This window comes from Acromyrmex echinatior, chromosome 14 (genome assembly GCF_024713525.1).
Source record: "Acromyrmex echinatior isolate Ae372 chromosome 14, ASM2471352v2, whole genome shotgun sequence".
NCBI lineage: Eukaryota > Metazoa > Arthropoda > Insecta > Hymenoptera > Formicidae > Acromyrmex > Acromyrmex echinatior.
In genome coordinates this window covers 458,139-473,289 of record NC_141865.1, presented here as the reverse complement: position 1 = coordinate 473,289, position 15,151 = coordinate 458,139, and the positions used below count along the sequence as shown (strand labels likewise).

Here is a 15,151-nt window from a genome sequence, read left to right as displayed (position 1 = left end):
ATTTTGTTGATATCCGGCTGTCGTAGTAAAAAAGTGCCGGATTCCGGATGTTCGGTGCATCCCTAGAAATTACATAAATAATGACAATGAAATACGTATATTTAAAATAGTACATACGTGCTTTCATATTGTCGTGTATACTCATTAAATAAATATATTGCAAAGAATCATTACAATTAATGAATAACTGACTACAAATTTTGATAATTTATGGATAAATATCAAAGGGAAAAATATCAATAATTTACGGATGAATATCAAAGAGAAAGATGTCTTAAAGACATTACATCTTTAATAATCCTGGTACCAGATAGCACAGGACGTTCAAAAATAATTCAGTCATATGTCGTCAATTTTGAATTCATTTTCAGATGCAAAAAGAATTCTTTTCAGAACTTTTCAGAAAAAGAATTCTTTTTTGCATCTAAAAGCAAACTTAGAATTAATGATATATGATGGAATTCTTTTTGAATTCTTTTCAAACTCTCTGTGCTATTTGTGATCGCAGTGTGCTTAAAAACCGACAATTTTTTAAAGCCCATTATAATCTCTAAGATGAAGACTGCGCGGACTAAATATCGACCCTACCGGTTTGTTAAGCGCCTTCACCCTCGACTTTCTAAATTTAGTCGACTCGCGATCGTTCGATGCCATTCTTTTTACTTACCCCCGAGCGAGTCCACCGCCAGCCTAATCGTGTTAATTTTGTAGTCGCTGGTTCCTTTGAAACTGTGTGGATGGGGTTCGCCGCACTGTTCCCTTTGATTCCCGTACCACACCGCCAGTGATTAACCTGAGGGAAAAAGGTGTGTAAATAAACTTTTACTCCATACAATCTTATTTCTGTTTGTCACGGCTGTGTCAAATTCACGAGGTAAATTCTTTGATGCGGGAACAAAATTGATTTCTCTTTTTTTCTGAAAGTCTAAGAAAAGAGCGCTGCAGTTAATTAAGTTCAGTAATTATCTCGAAGTAAATCTTCTAATAAACCTTGACATACGATTTCTTTATATTATATTTATTTATGCTTGTCATAACAGCAACCGCAAAGAAGGATACAAATTCAATATGATTTTCGACAAAATTTATCTGAAAAAATATAGAATAATATTTATTCTTGATCAAAAAATTTTATCATTTGACAAAAAATAATACTTTAATAAAGTACTGTGTTATTATAATTATTATACGCAAAAACAATTTTGCTAAAGTAGCTAAAAATTTAGCTAAATACAAATTTGGAAGTAATTTTGTTGGGCCATATGGAACAATATAAAGTTCAAAAGTCAAGACATCAGATATTTCCGGCCGGGTTGCATCAACGTTACTTTAACTTTAAGCAAGTCTTAAAACTTTCTCTCTGTCTTTGTCTCTCTCTTTCGCTTTAAAACGAGACAGAGAGAGTTTTGAGTCTTGCCTTAAAGACATTTAAAAGATATCTTCAGATAGATTTAAAAAAATTATCCTAAAAACATTCGTCTTATCCTGATGTCCTGATTTTAGATTTTATCTAGAGAAAGTATATATACATATGCAAAAAAATAGACTTAACTTACGGTCTGACACAGATAGACTACATTGTGCTTATGCATCCATGTTAAATAATTTGACATAATTTATATTTCAAGACTGAGGGATAATAAATTTACTTCATAATTTTATGCACAATATTAATGCGACGTTAAAAATTTTGATTTGTTTAGATTTTTTTTTGACTCACCAATTTATTTATTTATATTTGTAACTATTCTTTGGTTAATTAATTCTTATATTAAATTATATTTGTAACTTTTATAATGGATGATATAAATCATTACATAATTTTATGCATAATGTTAACGTTATATGCATATGTTAATGCGACGCGTTAAATTTTTATTTGTTATTCTACATTTTCTTTTTGACGCTTTAACTCTTATATTAAATTATATTTTAAACTATTGTATTATAATAATTTTCTGTTCTTATATTTATTACAACTATGACATGACATTATATATGTTAAATATGTTATATACGTTATATATGTTAAAATCAATACGAATGTACTGTCTTTATATTTTATATTTATTATTACTTATTGTTTTCCGTCGACCTGACTTTTGTCAATTTAAACGTTTCGTTGAACATATTTGTCACTTCGGATGACTTGGACAGAGTGACAAACAAATCTACATAAAATGTATCATAAAATGTGATTAGTTGTGAATATTAATATATCATCCAAAGTTTTATGATGAGATTTGGCGATCATGTTGAATGAGTTATTCGTTACTTTATTGGTTGAATTTAAATATCTCAAATATATAAATTTAAACAAATTATACTGCAGTTTTGGCAATCTGCGAGTGATTCTACCTTCGCGAAATCTAGTATGGATTAAGAAAATTGCTGATGAAAATTCCAAAGAGAATCGAAACGTTCAAGATTTTTCAAGATTTCAAATAAAGAAGATATTAACACTTTATATGGATTAACAAATTTATTTATAAATATTTTATTGCGCACCTCTGTTCGCGCTGACTTTCATTAGCTCAGATGTAGTTTGTTTTTTATTATTTTAGATTTTATGTTGTCTAGGATCAAAATATTAATAAATTATGGTTGTGTTCCAAAATTTACTGCCATCAAAAATCTATAATGCGTACATATAAACTATATATTGTTAGAAACGAAAAGTAACATGTAATGGGGAAGTTTGTAGTCATGAGGTAACTGAAAAGTATATTATAATGAATGATTTAACTGAAAACTATATTTATAGTCTTAAACTCTTACCGTACAAGATCAGGCTACTATAATAATCGAGCGATTCGTGCAAGTTTCTTTGAGTCTTTCGGTAATTATAAATTATACTACATTTTATTATTTTTTAAAATGAAGTTTCAATATTTATTTTAGAAAGTTGAAAGTATCCCAGATAGCAAGCTGTCGTTATTTTGACGTCAACAGTTAATCATTTTAAATTATTGACGTCATGTGACCTATTTAAGATATAATAATGACGTCATCTTTTTAACTAATTAATGACGTTTTTACAATGTCATACTTAATGTCGAATAAATGGTCAATTGTCAACGTACTAGTAACATTAGTGATCAATTAATAACATCATACAATTTATTCCGTTAATAACATGAAAATAATGATGTATTTTTTATACCAATTTATAACATTATGTGATTGAAGAAATATAAGAATTCACGTCATTTTTACGAGATTTAGACGTCAAGGAGCTTATTGTGGTTCTTAAAATGAAGTGGAAATTACAAAAGTAATTGAATTTACTAGAATATTTATAACTTCAATATCTAGCAAATTTGTTCATTTTTGTAATTTTCACTTCGTCTCAGGAACCGTAGAGATTCGTCATAAGAATAACTAATTAATGATGCCAAATGGACGACACCTTGCTGCCTGGAATGTTAGTGAATTTTTAGAGATTTTTTTTTAATCATTCTAAGGCGTGTTCAGATTTCTATCCGGATGTTCCCCAGGTATCATGTCATCCTTGTTTAATATACTATAAACAACAAGGATGGAGTGATACCTGGATCATGAGTGATACTCGAGTAGGTATCTGAATAGGTGAAAAAAACCGACGGATTCTAATGATCTCCATATTTGGACAGATGAGTTACCAAATTGTATCTTGTATTGTAAGGGTATAAATGTAATAAATTGTCTATGCATGTATGACGTTGTCGAAGATATACGAAATACAAATTAAATATTTATTGATATCAATTGCATCAGAAGAAGAAAATAGCATTGTCTTTGTTTACAGTATTAATAATTATGTATAACACTTGTATTATTTTTTTACTTTTAAATATTATCTCCATAGTGCTTAAACGTCACAGTTACGTCATCACAATAATTATGGTACGTCATGGTGACGTGAGAATGTCCACTTCATCATAAGTGTGATGTCACAGTAATGTCATGATGGTGTGTCGTTATCATGACATAAAAAGCTTTTACATAGAAGCTTTTATATGCTTTTTACACCATGATTTTTACAATAACATGTATTATTTTGTTAAGACAACTTACAGTAGGCCTGTCCAATTTGAGCTCCGGAATCAATTTAACGCAAAGTCATTAACGCAAAAAGATTCAATGTAAGATTCCGGAGACTATTGATACGCATCTAATAGCGTTTTTCACTTCTTCCAGTAAAAAATACTAAGGCAAACACTCACATCGCTCGTGAATCATTTCATCCTTGTATATCGAATGTTAAACAAAGACAAATGATACTCGCGAACGTTTCGAGCGTTAAGTGGAACGCAGCCTAATGACGTTTATCAACACTTCATAATTCTAAAATCTTACTGACATTGAATTTTTTCACGTCGATGGCTTTGGCTCCGGAGCTCAAATTAGAGCCGTGATCCAATTCATGCTGATAACGCTCATGAGCATCGTTTGTCTTCGTTTAACATTTGATAAATAACAAGAATGAAAAGATTTTTAAACGTTGTGAGCGTAAATCGGACTGCGATTATGATCTACAGTGACATATTTTTTTTCGACTGACTATTTGTGACGCGAATGTAACGTTTAATTATGAGGGGGAGGGGGGGAGGGGAACTAAAATTTTCATTTGTCTTGACTAACCTGTTATGTATGGCGGATTTAGGCAATCAATCAAAAGTCGCGAACTCATTATATTAACTTTTATTGTACGAACACTCATTTTTTTCTACGCGATTCACTTTTTTCCAACGAAAAACACGAAAGAGACACGAAGCGATCTCACTTCAAGCTTCAAATGGCGCGAAATCAACATGGCCGCCGTATCGCGACACTCACTGCAAGAATTAAGGTGTCTTTTCATGCTGACGTTCGACGCTGATTTTTAGCATCAAAGCAAGTCACACGATAAAAATTGACGAATATCAAGCGTTAATTTTGATCACGAGACTTGTTTTGATGTTAAAAATGAGCGTCGAACATCAGCAGGTGGAAATAAGGCACTTTTAACTGTCTAGTTCAGACTGGACGTAGCAAACGTCAAGCAGCGGAGCAGTAACCAATCAGCGAAGCGATATTTACAGTAACATAAAAAATATTGTTCATTGGTTTCTGCAGCACTTGATGCTTGCTGCGTCCAGTCTGAAGTAGGCATAATATACGAACACGGTCCTGGTCGGACCGAAAACATCAATAATAATTTGGTAAAAATTAAAAAGCGAACAGAAACCAATATTACTTACGTCCATCATTTTATGTCGTATTATGACGAATTTTTTCAAGCGTGGTAATTATATAATAGCTGCGAGACAAAGAGGATTTCGGATCTCTTTGTTCTATAGTCAATCAACAGACTTGAAAAATTTGTCGTACGAAAAAAAATGGGCGCATGTAATATTGACCTTAAGCCCGATGTCCACGATGCTAGAAATCGGTCCGAGATCTTGAACAGAAAAAGTATTAACAAATTACATTTGGACAATTTGGTCATATGATCAATGTGATTAATCAATTCTAGAGTTCCTCTTGTAAGAGTTAAGATATTGTATAAGACTGGAAAAGACGCCATTGCCGGGTGGCCGAATTAGGATAATTCCACCATGGTTGACAGTTAAGCCCGTTTCCATCAATATTAACTTTAATCTCGATTCAACTTACCCTTCGTCTTTTTTTAATTCTAAAGATTAGAAAAAGACAAAGAGTAAGTTGAACCGAGATTAAAGTTAATCTACGTTGGTGGAAATGGGCATAATAGTCCGATTTCGCGTTTGCGCTTTCTGAAACAGTTGTTCATACCAATTCACAGATTCATTACCATATCGAAAGTATCTGCAAATGGCGGCATTTAAAGGAACTCAAAATCTGACCAATCAGAGATCGGTACCCCTTATGACTTGATTCTTATTAGAGGGACTCTCAATTCTTTCTTTATCCGATGTCTAAGCACTGAACTATGACCCATATTCAGAATGCACACAACGATATTAACGCGCTAACGTGCTATAATTTACGTCACGCATACTATAGAATTTCAGAGATAAAAGCGCGCCAAATTAAAATGGCGCTGATCAATTGGTGCCACGATTTTTTTCTATGCTTCACAGCGGAGATGCTCATTTCAAGGTACAGTCACAATAGAAAGAATAATGATTTCAATTTATCAGATATCGGATACACTGAAATATACGATTTCTGATACATCGGAATCCTTATTCCTTATTTCTAATTCCTTATTCCTTCTATTGTAGCCGCACCATCATTGTGTATATAGTTCAGTGCGTCTAGGATCGATTTTTAGCATCGTGGACATTGGACTTTAAAACCTTGTGGTCTGCTACGTGATCAGACGTGATGCACCATAACCTTTTCCAAAAATGACACAAGTGTTGAATAGATTACTGCTTAATAGACATATTTATCTTTCATTTAAAAACAATAAAAGATTTGCCGGTCATAGCAAATGGCAAAATATAAAGCACATAAAAGAAGAAAATGATAACAAACGGATGGTACTGTTCCATCATCTGAAAATACAAATGACGATTGCAATACACGGTAATGTAATGTTTATTATGAGTTATATCATTTATTAAAATAAAATCCCATGTATGTGTACGAAACGTACCAAACAGATTTTACTTGCGTGATTAATAGCATTTGAATATATTTTTGTAACGTACTTACTTATACTTTGTTTGTGTTTTGCTATAAAGTGCATTTAATTTTATTGAATAATAATATAGGTTAACACAACAAATTTTTTAAATCTGGAGATTTAATTATTTTATGTATTTTTATGTATTTTGACACTGTAAAACTGAATCTAATGTGGAAGATCGCTTCATCATGTTACAATTTTTTTCTATCGATGAATATAGTTTGATTTTTCAGCATATTTAATCTGTCAACTTGCATATTAACTTTATAAGCTTGTTTATTATCATTGAACTTATCTTCTCTCATTTATCTACTAGGTATATTGAAAACTAGATTATAATTGACTGTTAAAATACAGAAAAATCAAGCTATTTTCTAATGATAAAAAAAATTGTAATTTAGGTATCGAATTCAGTTTCAGAGCATCAAAATACATAATACTCTGCATACATAGAATCTCTGAATCAAATATTAAATTTTGTTTTGCTTATGTAATTTGTGAAAAAATAACAATCTTTTTTAGAGGGTGGCACTACAAACCCAAATAATAATTTAAAATTATCACAAGTCATTGAACGAGCCAGAAAGGCAAATATGCCTGTGGCATCGATAAAATCTTTCCTCGACAGAATAGAGGCACGGAAAAACAAGACTCAAACAGGTGTGATAGAAGTTCGTGGACCAAATGGTTATATCATGCTCGTATGTTATATAACGGATAACCCCAAGTTTTTCCTAATTGAGCTTAATTCAAAACTTAAAAAAACCAAGTATGAACAATATGTATATTTCTAATGTATAAATACCTATAAGTATTCGAAATATGTTATACAAAATATTAAGTTTGTTTTCTTAACTAAATTCCTTGCACCATCCTTCTTTTGTTTTTGCTTCAATATAAGAAAAAAAGAAAAGTGGACTGTGCAAGAAGTTTAACTGAAAAGAAGAGGTTTCTAATATCTTAGGATATTTGAAAACAAATTTTACTTTACAAGATAAGTCAATTAAAATGTTACAAATTTATGTCGGAAACAAAGCATTTTAGAGAAAAATGTTTCATACAAAAGCTGTATGATTTGGAGAGGGACATAAGATGGTGCCATTGGTTTGATCTTGCAAAGTTGTTTGAAGGTTGCAAAAAGCGAATTATCAACTTCTTAAATGGAATCCCATATATTTCATTGCATATTCTAATAGCTTATCTCAAGAGCTTCCTAAAACACTATAGAATCTTTTTTCGTTGAATATTTTTGGAGGCTTGTAAGGCTTGAAAGTTACAGTGCCGCCGGTATTAGTATTATCACCGACGACATACTATTAAAGACCCTCGGCGCTGAAAATTCGCGTGTTAACATTTAAGTGATTAAAAGTAATAAATTAATAATACAGTATTAATTTCATAATTTATTAATTTTGTAGACATGTACATATGTTTAAAACTTAATAATACTCGATTTTTATTTAAAATTGTGATTTTAATGATATCCGAGTTTGATTATCAATAGAGATGATAATTGCAGAGGAAAAATTGTAATTTTTCGGCAATATATAAGACATTATATCATCAAAAGTATGTATACTTATTTATACAACATTTATATAATAAAAAAAATCACGAATTTAATAACGTCATCGAAATATGTATGTTAATAATCATAAATTTTTATTAATTGTCAGTAACGTCATCGTTCTTCAATTATCCCTGGGCCCCATTGATAGTCACGAAAATTTGCCCAGGGTCGAGGGTCTTTAATAATATTAGGTGTTGGAATTAATTCGTAGCGTTTTACAAGTGATGGGAAGTACTTTCATTAATGTATTTTTTAATGCTCATGTGAAATAAATAACATTCTTTCATTAAAAACGCTACGAATTAATTCCAACACCTAATATTATATCTCGTTGGTGGCATTACCTCAGATGTCCAATCAATGGGTAAAACTTTTTGAATTGTTCAGAACTTAAATAATATTTGTCAAAGCGAGATTGTACTTCTTATTTTCATTTTTATTATTTAGTTTTTGTAAAAATGAAAATAAAAAGAACCTCCAATGGTCTTGATAAATATTATTTAGATCATGATCTTGAACAACATTCAAGAGATTTTAGCCGTCGGTCGGACATCTTAGATGGAATGCTAATTTCAGCTGCACTGTAACTTTCATGCCTTATAACTTTAAAAGTATTTAATAAAAAAATATTTTATTATAATATTTTGGGAAGCTCTCGAAGTAAGCTATAAGAATATGCAATGAAATATATGAAGTTCCATTTAAGAAATTGATTTTCAAACAACTTCCCAAGATCAAATTAGTTACACGTTATCTTACACTCTTATACACCTTTTGTATGAAACATTTCTCTCTAAAATGCATTGTTTCTGATATAAATTAATAACATTTTAACTGACTCATTTAGTATAATAATCTGTATTCAACATATAATTCTTTTATATACAATTATAAGAGCCATGAATTAAATATTTCAAAATGTATGTCTCTCATCTAATATTTATTTTTTAATTTTATAGAGGAAAAACTACAAATACTTCTGCCAAAAACATGTTTACTCATACAGGCAATATTATAGTTAAAAAGAAAGGTAATTTGGAACAAGCTATGGAGGATGCTATTAACATTGGTGCGGAAGATGTAGAGGAATTCATGGAAAATGATATGGAATATTTCCAGGTATCCAATAAACACTTACTTTCTAAAGAATTATAAATAAAATCTTTTACTATAAATATGTGGCGAAGAACATACATATTTGTATATGCATATGGAAAAATATTATAATTTATATGTTTATTCTCAAAATTGCAATTTGTTTATTAATTTTCTTTGTTACAGTTTAAATGCGAGCCGAAGCTCTTAAACAAAATAAAATGTCTTTTAAAGGATCGTGAATATTGTGTACTTTTAGCAGAAGAAGATTATGTACCACAAACTGTAATAGAATTAAATGAATCAGATTTGGAAGCTGTTTCTCATATCCGCGAAAGAGTTTTGAACTTAGAAGATGTCAATAAAATACATGATAATTTAGCATAAAAAATTATATATATGTAAATAATAAAAAAAGATATCAATCATACATTATATATATACATTTGATATAATTATAAGAACTATTTAAAAAATTCAGAAAATATAAATTTTGTGTATTATATATTTTTAAAAATTTGAACAAGAAATATAAAGTATATTTCAAGCTATTCCGATATAAGATTTTTTTGTCTAAACACTTTATTGAAATCAAACATTATCAATTAAATAAATACAGAAAATAAATAAATTTAATTTCACCTTATAAAATAAATTATATCAAACACTTTTTTCAAAAATTTTTTCAATTTATTAAATAATTTTCTATTATTTAAAATCAATCAATATTAATATTACACACAATGTGTAATTTTTTTAAATATATATTATACATATATATATGTATATTTATATACATACACGCATTTAATGTCAAACATATCATTATATGTATATATGTCATTTTTTTTTAAATTAAACATTTTGCATATATATATATTTTTTTTAAATAACTATGTATTTTTTTTATCAATTAATTTATCTCATTATTCTGTTCACAAAAATATTAAGAAAGTTTATCAAAAAATTAATCCTTTATGAGATATTTCATATTTCATCTCAATATGTGTCAAACTAAAATATACATAATCTCGTAAATTTTTTATATCTCTAACTTAATACTTTTATAGAATAATAAGAGGTATCATATTATATTAAAAAATCATATAATTTTAAAAATAAAGACTTTCATAAAATTTTTATAAGGCTTCCTCCTAGAAAAAAAGGATATAGTTCCGAATAGATATGATCCTCGCGATTAACTTGAAATTTTGCACACAAATTCTATTTAATATGAGAAATAAAAAAACAGTCTCAACTTCGAGAAACGAAAAAAAAATTTTTTTATTTTACCTTTTCGTTCAGGTAGATCAACTTTGTGTGGAAAGTCGTGCGCCTTTTGACAGGGAAGAGGTAGGATGGGAGTCGCTTCTAAGCAGGAGGAAGATGAGTTGTTTCGCGTGGAAGTCGTGCACTTCTAAACAGGAGAAGAGAGTTTTTCATTTCTCGAAATTAAGACTATAAGTTTTTTATTTTTTACATCAAAAACTTATATGTAAAATTTCAAATCAATCGCGAGCAGGGGTCATTCGGAACTACACCAGAGAAAAAACAACGCGATCAAAACACGTCTCCCTCGAAATTCCACTTTCATCTAAAATATTTTCTGAGATATTTGACCCATTACATTTGAAATAAAACACTCTGTACATAAATACATATATGATAATTATAAAATTGTTTGTAATTATAACATGTACATATTGTTATACGTCAAAGAATATCAAAAAGCTACCATGAACTAATGTTAAATGTTAAATGTGGAATAAACTGACTGTATATTATTTCTGCACGTAACATGCAGCGTTGGCTCATGATAATCCTTTGATTCTTTAACGTATATTGAATTTTTAATTTTATTGAACTATTAGTTACTTTATATTTTTGTATAATTACATAATTATAAGTATAAAATTCTTCTCAAGTCAGAGACTGTTTATCATTTGTTATAAAAAATGTTTCATTACCAAAATTATTCCACGTATTATTGCTCGCTTTCAACATCCATACCGTATCCCTTTATATTATGAATATTAGAACCTGGAAATTCTAATATTGCATTGTTATGGAAAAGTGTTATTAACATTTTCTTTGGCATCCTTGCTTTTATACTCCATGGACTATTGATTATATTGTCGATAATATCAATAACATTTCCCTTTTTTGAAGGCGTATCAGTAAACTCTGTATTTTCTATGTTGTCCTGTTTTGTAACATTTAGGTCTACAACTTCTTCGTTAAGATTGGAAGAATCTTCTACGTCCGATACATTCTTATCTTTTAATTTCTTGCTTTTTTTATCCTTTTTTGCTAATTTTTTGATATTTGAAGTTTGTTCTTTGTCAGCGTTTTCTTTATCAGAGATTTCCCTCTCTATATTACATACATTAATTTCACTCAAACATTCTTCTTTGTTGACGTGTTTTCTTTTTTTCTTCTTTTGTTTAGTTTTTTCTAATGATTTTTCTTCTTCAGTGACAGGAACTGTGCACTGCAATGTTTCAATTATTACAGCCTTATTTTCATTCTTGATTAAATAATCATTTTGTTGTTTTGAGTTTGATTTATCCAATATCTTAATATCTTGTTGATCATTATGTATTTCAGTTTGAATATGTTTTTCATTCTTGCAATTTTCCTTTTCTTTTTTCTTTTTCTTTTTACATTTCTTAGATAGTACTGTTTCTTCTTCTTTACTGTCTTTAATTTTTAGGATTTTTTTATTGTTAATTGCTTCTATAATTTCAATATCTGGTTCTTCGTTTATAGTACGAAGTACTGTAATATCTTCAACTTTGGCTCTTTTCTCTTTTTTGTCTTTCTTCTTTTTTTTCTTTGATTTTTGTTCCACATTGTCCGTTTCCCCATTTTCAATAATATTAGAATCTAAAGTATTTTCTGATTCTATAATGATCTCAATTTCCTTTTCTGGTGACTCTTGTATCGTTTCCAGATTAGACGTTTTACTTATTCTTCTCTTCTTAATTTTTTTATTCTTGTGTTCATTCAACTCATTATCATTAATTTCTTCGGTTAATATTACTACGTCTAATGCTTCGTTAACAATTCCGTTCATCGTAGAAGTCATAGTGCTCTCATGTTTCCGTTTCTTTTTATTCTTTTTAATTTCAACTTCAAATTTATCCAATGTGGCTTCTCCTTTCTTTTTCTTCTTAATGGAATTTACATTATATTTGTACAACATGACATGATCGTTAAATGTTACGCGTTTCTTGTTATTTCTTTCGTCCGTCAGATCTAAACCACAATTTTCAAGGCCAAGTTGTGCTCTGAATACTTCAAATTCCTTGCCATTGCAATCCTCCTCAGACTTTATGTCTAGATTAAGAGCTGGATTAGTAAAACCATTTTTATAATCACTATCAATAGTTTCAGTTTTTAATTTTTTTCTAGCATTATTTTTATCTGTTTCAATGATATGCGAATTATCACCTTCAAAATCCTTTTTTCTCTTTATAGACTTTGCAGAAGAGTCATTAGTACTACAAACAGTTTCTACAGAACTATTCAATCCCAAGCAAGGATTATCAAAAGCATAATTGTTCTTATCATCAGAGTTTTTTAACACTCCATAACTAGACACTGATGTATCTTCTGTTTTTGGTATAAATCCAAAACCAATGTGTTGGTCATTTTCACTTTCAGAATCAGTTGTTCGGTTATCAGTTATACTTGATAAGTTTGTATCATTTTTTGGTTTTACATTATATTTCAAATAATCAGTCATATTACTATTTAACTTAAGTTTAAAGTAGTCAATCATGTTACCGCCATTAATTGTGTTGACTCCATACCAATTGTCTCTGCCATCAGTTTCTTTTTCACGAATATCATTTTTTTCTATCATGACTTGAGTTTTCTCAATTAATTCTTTTTGGCCGAATATATTTGCCAAATCTTTTGATTTATATCTATTTATATCTTTGCCGTGCATAAACTTCTTGTAACTGCAAATAAATTAATATATTTTTTAAATTATATATTAAGAAACATTTATTAGTATTTTTATTTAAAAAATATTAATATATTCCTATAATATATACTTACTATATATATATATATATATATACTTAAACATCATAAAAATTACTTTGAATTTTGTCTAAATCTGAGTGTATACACATCTTATATTTATATATTATATTTATAGAAATTAGAAAATAATGCTTACTGTACACGAGCATGATTTTGTTTAGATTTCAGCTCAATAGATTGTTCATTGAAATTAGCATCCGCATCTACTGACTCTTCAACAGCATCTTGATCTTGATTTCCATTAAGTTGCTGCAAAAAACTTCCAAATTTCTCCTGCTGTTCAGTCCATGCCTCAAAATTTTTATCATATCCTATACCTTTAGAAAGCAAATATGATTCTGCTTAAACATTCACTGTTAAAAATGTCATGAAATTTAATGTACATTTAAATTACACAAATTAAATTCAATTTCATGACATCACATTAAATTTTGTATCTATAATTGAAATTTGTACATTTGCGTATATGTACATGAAATTGTGGCTACAGTCAAAGTTTCACTACAAATGGTTCGAAACGTTTGATTGATTAATTAAAAGAAAAAATTTTACAAATTGATCAATCAAAAACTACTTTCAAACATTTGTAGCATCAAATTGATTGTATCCTTAGTGTACTTTTCATAAAATTTTATGAAATTTAATATACTTTCTATTAAACTATGTGGATTTGCACGAAATTTAATAGATATGAACATTATATTTAAATTGCTTGTAACTTCTCTCTCACTTCCATTTCATTAGCAGCATTAAATATTTTTAATGTACCTGCTTGAAATTTATTTCCATTACATTTTTTTTAACAGTGTAACACTTAATAATTATGTGAAAATTATAAATGTTTTAATTACCAGTTGTATCGTTCTTGTGCGATGTACTGGAAAATTCTGTAATGCCTTGTTCATTAATGCCAAGTCCTTTTCCTTTTGTCCAACCCATCTTCTCCAACATTCTCTGGCCAAATTTGTTGGAATCTATTAATAAAGTTATCGACATATTAATATAGAAAATATGAATCAAAATCACAAATTTGTGTATAATAGATCCAATATTCAGACTATAATGTATAAGTCATCAGAGAAATAAATTCTTCATATTCACAGCTTTTATATGCCTTGAAATATATGATAATTATACAGTTTAGCTATAGCACTTTAAAAATCAATAAAATTAGACTTATTCGACGCGTTTTTGCATAAAAATGAAAGACTCTGGCAGAAAAAAATGGTCTGGGACTGCCCTGCAAAGCGAGATATTGAGCATTAAAATTGACTAAAGAATTACTGTGTAGCTAAATTATATAATTATCATATGTATATATATTTATATATATATATATATTTATGTTTATACACACATACACACACACACCATACACACACATATTCACCTTCGGTCCACCACTTCCCCCGTGGATTGAGGGTCCACTTTTGCTTTTGCCGGCGCTCCGCAAGCATAGACATGCTTTCTGATTTAACTATCAATCTAGTTTTTTTATGTAGCAGTATTGATGCAATTAAAATAACAGAACCTCACTTTTCTTTATGACATTAGCTCCAAAAGCTCTTTTTCTTCCTACAAAACAGATTTACATTAGAGTACTTCGACAAATACAGAACGAAGACATGAACCGAGCCCATGGAAGACTCCACTAATCCATGGTAAAAATAGGTGTAAGGTGTAACGGTGTAATCAAAGAGAAGCGGCCATGTCCGAAGTTAGCTGTTAAGGCTTAAGAGAACAGGGAATAACAAGCTGTCCAATCAGAGCTCTGGGATAATATCGAACTTACA

At 29.3% G+C, this 15,151-nt stretch overlaps 2 protein-coding genes and 1 long non-coding RNA gene across 4 annotated transcripts in view; 2 read left to right on the top strand and 1 right to left on the bottom strand.

Annotated features, from left to right (window-relative positions):
- The window catches only part of LOC105143403 (uncharacterized), a 71,687-nt gene extending 67,571 nt beyond the window's left edge, over positions 1 to 4,116 (top strand). The window contains exon 4 of the long non-coding RNA XR_845715.2: positions 712 to 4,116. This is a non-coding gene — a long non-coding RNA (uncharacterized LOC105143403). The remainder of the gene's footprint in view (positions 1 to 711) is intronic.
- A 1,883-nt stretch (positions 4,117 to 5,999) lies between these two features.
- On the top strand, positions 6,000 to 9,732 carry LOC105143400 (translational activator of cytochrome c oxidase 1). 2 transcript variants are annotated; one of them, XM_087413078.1, is made up of 5 exons: positions 6,000 to 6,102; positions 6,251 to 6,534; positions 7,160 to 7,406; positions 9,167 to 9,326; positions 9,489 to 9,732. In XM_087413078.1, exons 2-5 carry the CDS (start codon positions 6,354 to 6,356, stop codon positions 9,687 to 9,689), a joined length of 789 nt encoding a protein of 262 aa, XP_087269204.1. In that variant the 5' UTR covers positions 6,000 to 6,102; positions 6,251 to 6,353; the 3' UTR covers positions 9,690 to 9,732. The 2 variants fall into 2 exon arrangements, with proteins under 2 accessions (XP_087269204.1, XP_011050017.1); XM_011051715.2 differs by having other exon boundaries at positions 6,087 to 6,534.
- A 1,022-nt stretch (positions 9,733 to 10,754) lies between these two features.
- On the bottom strand, positions 10,755 to 15,110 carry LOC105143399 (Pin2-interacting protein X1). Its single transcript, XM_011051713.2, has 4 exons — positions 14,749 to 15,110; positions 14,210 to 14,332; positions 13,495 to 13,675; positions 10,755 to 13,270 (listed from the first exon to the last, which is right to left on the bottom strand). Exons 1-4 carry the CDS (start codon positions 14,819 to 14,821, stop codon positions 11,287 to 11,289), a joined length of 2,361 nt encoding a protein of 786 aa, XP_011050015.1. The 5' UTR covers positions 14,822 to 15,110; the 3' UTR covers positions 10,755 to 11,286.
- Positions 15,111 to 15,151: the final 41 nt, after the last annotated feature.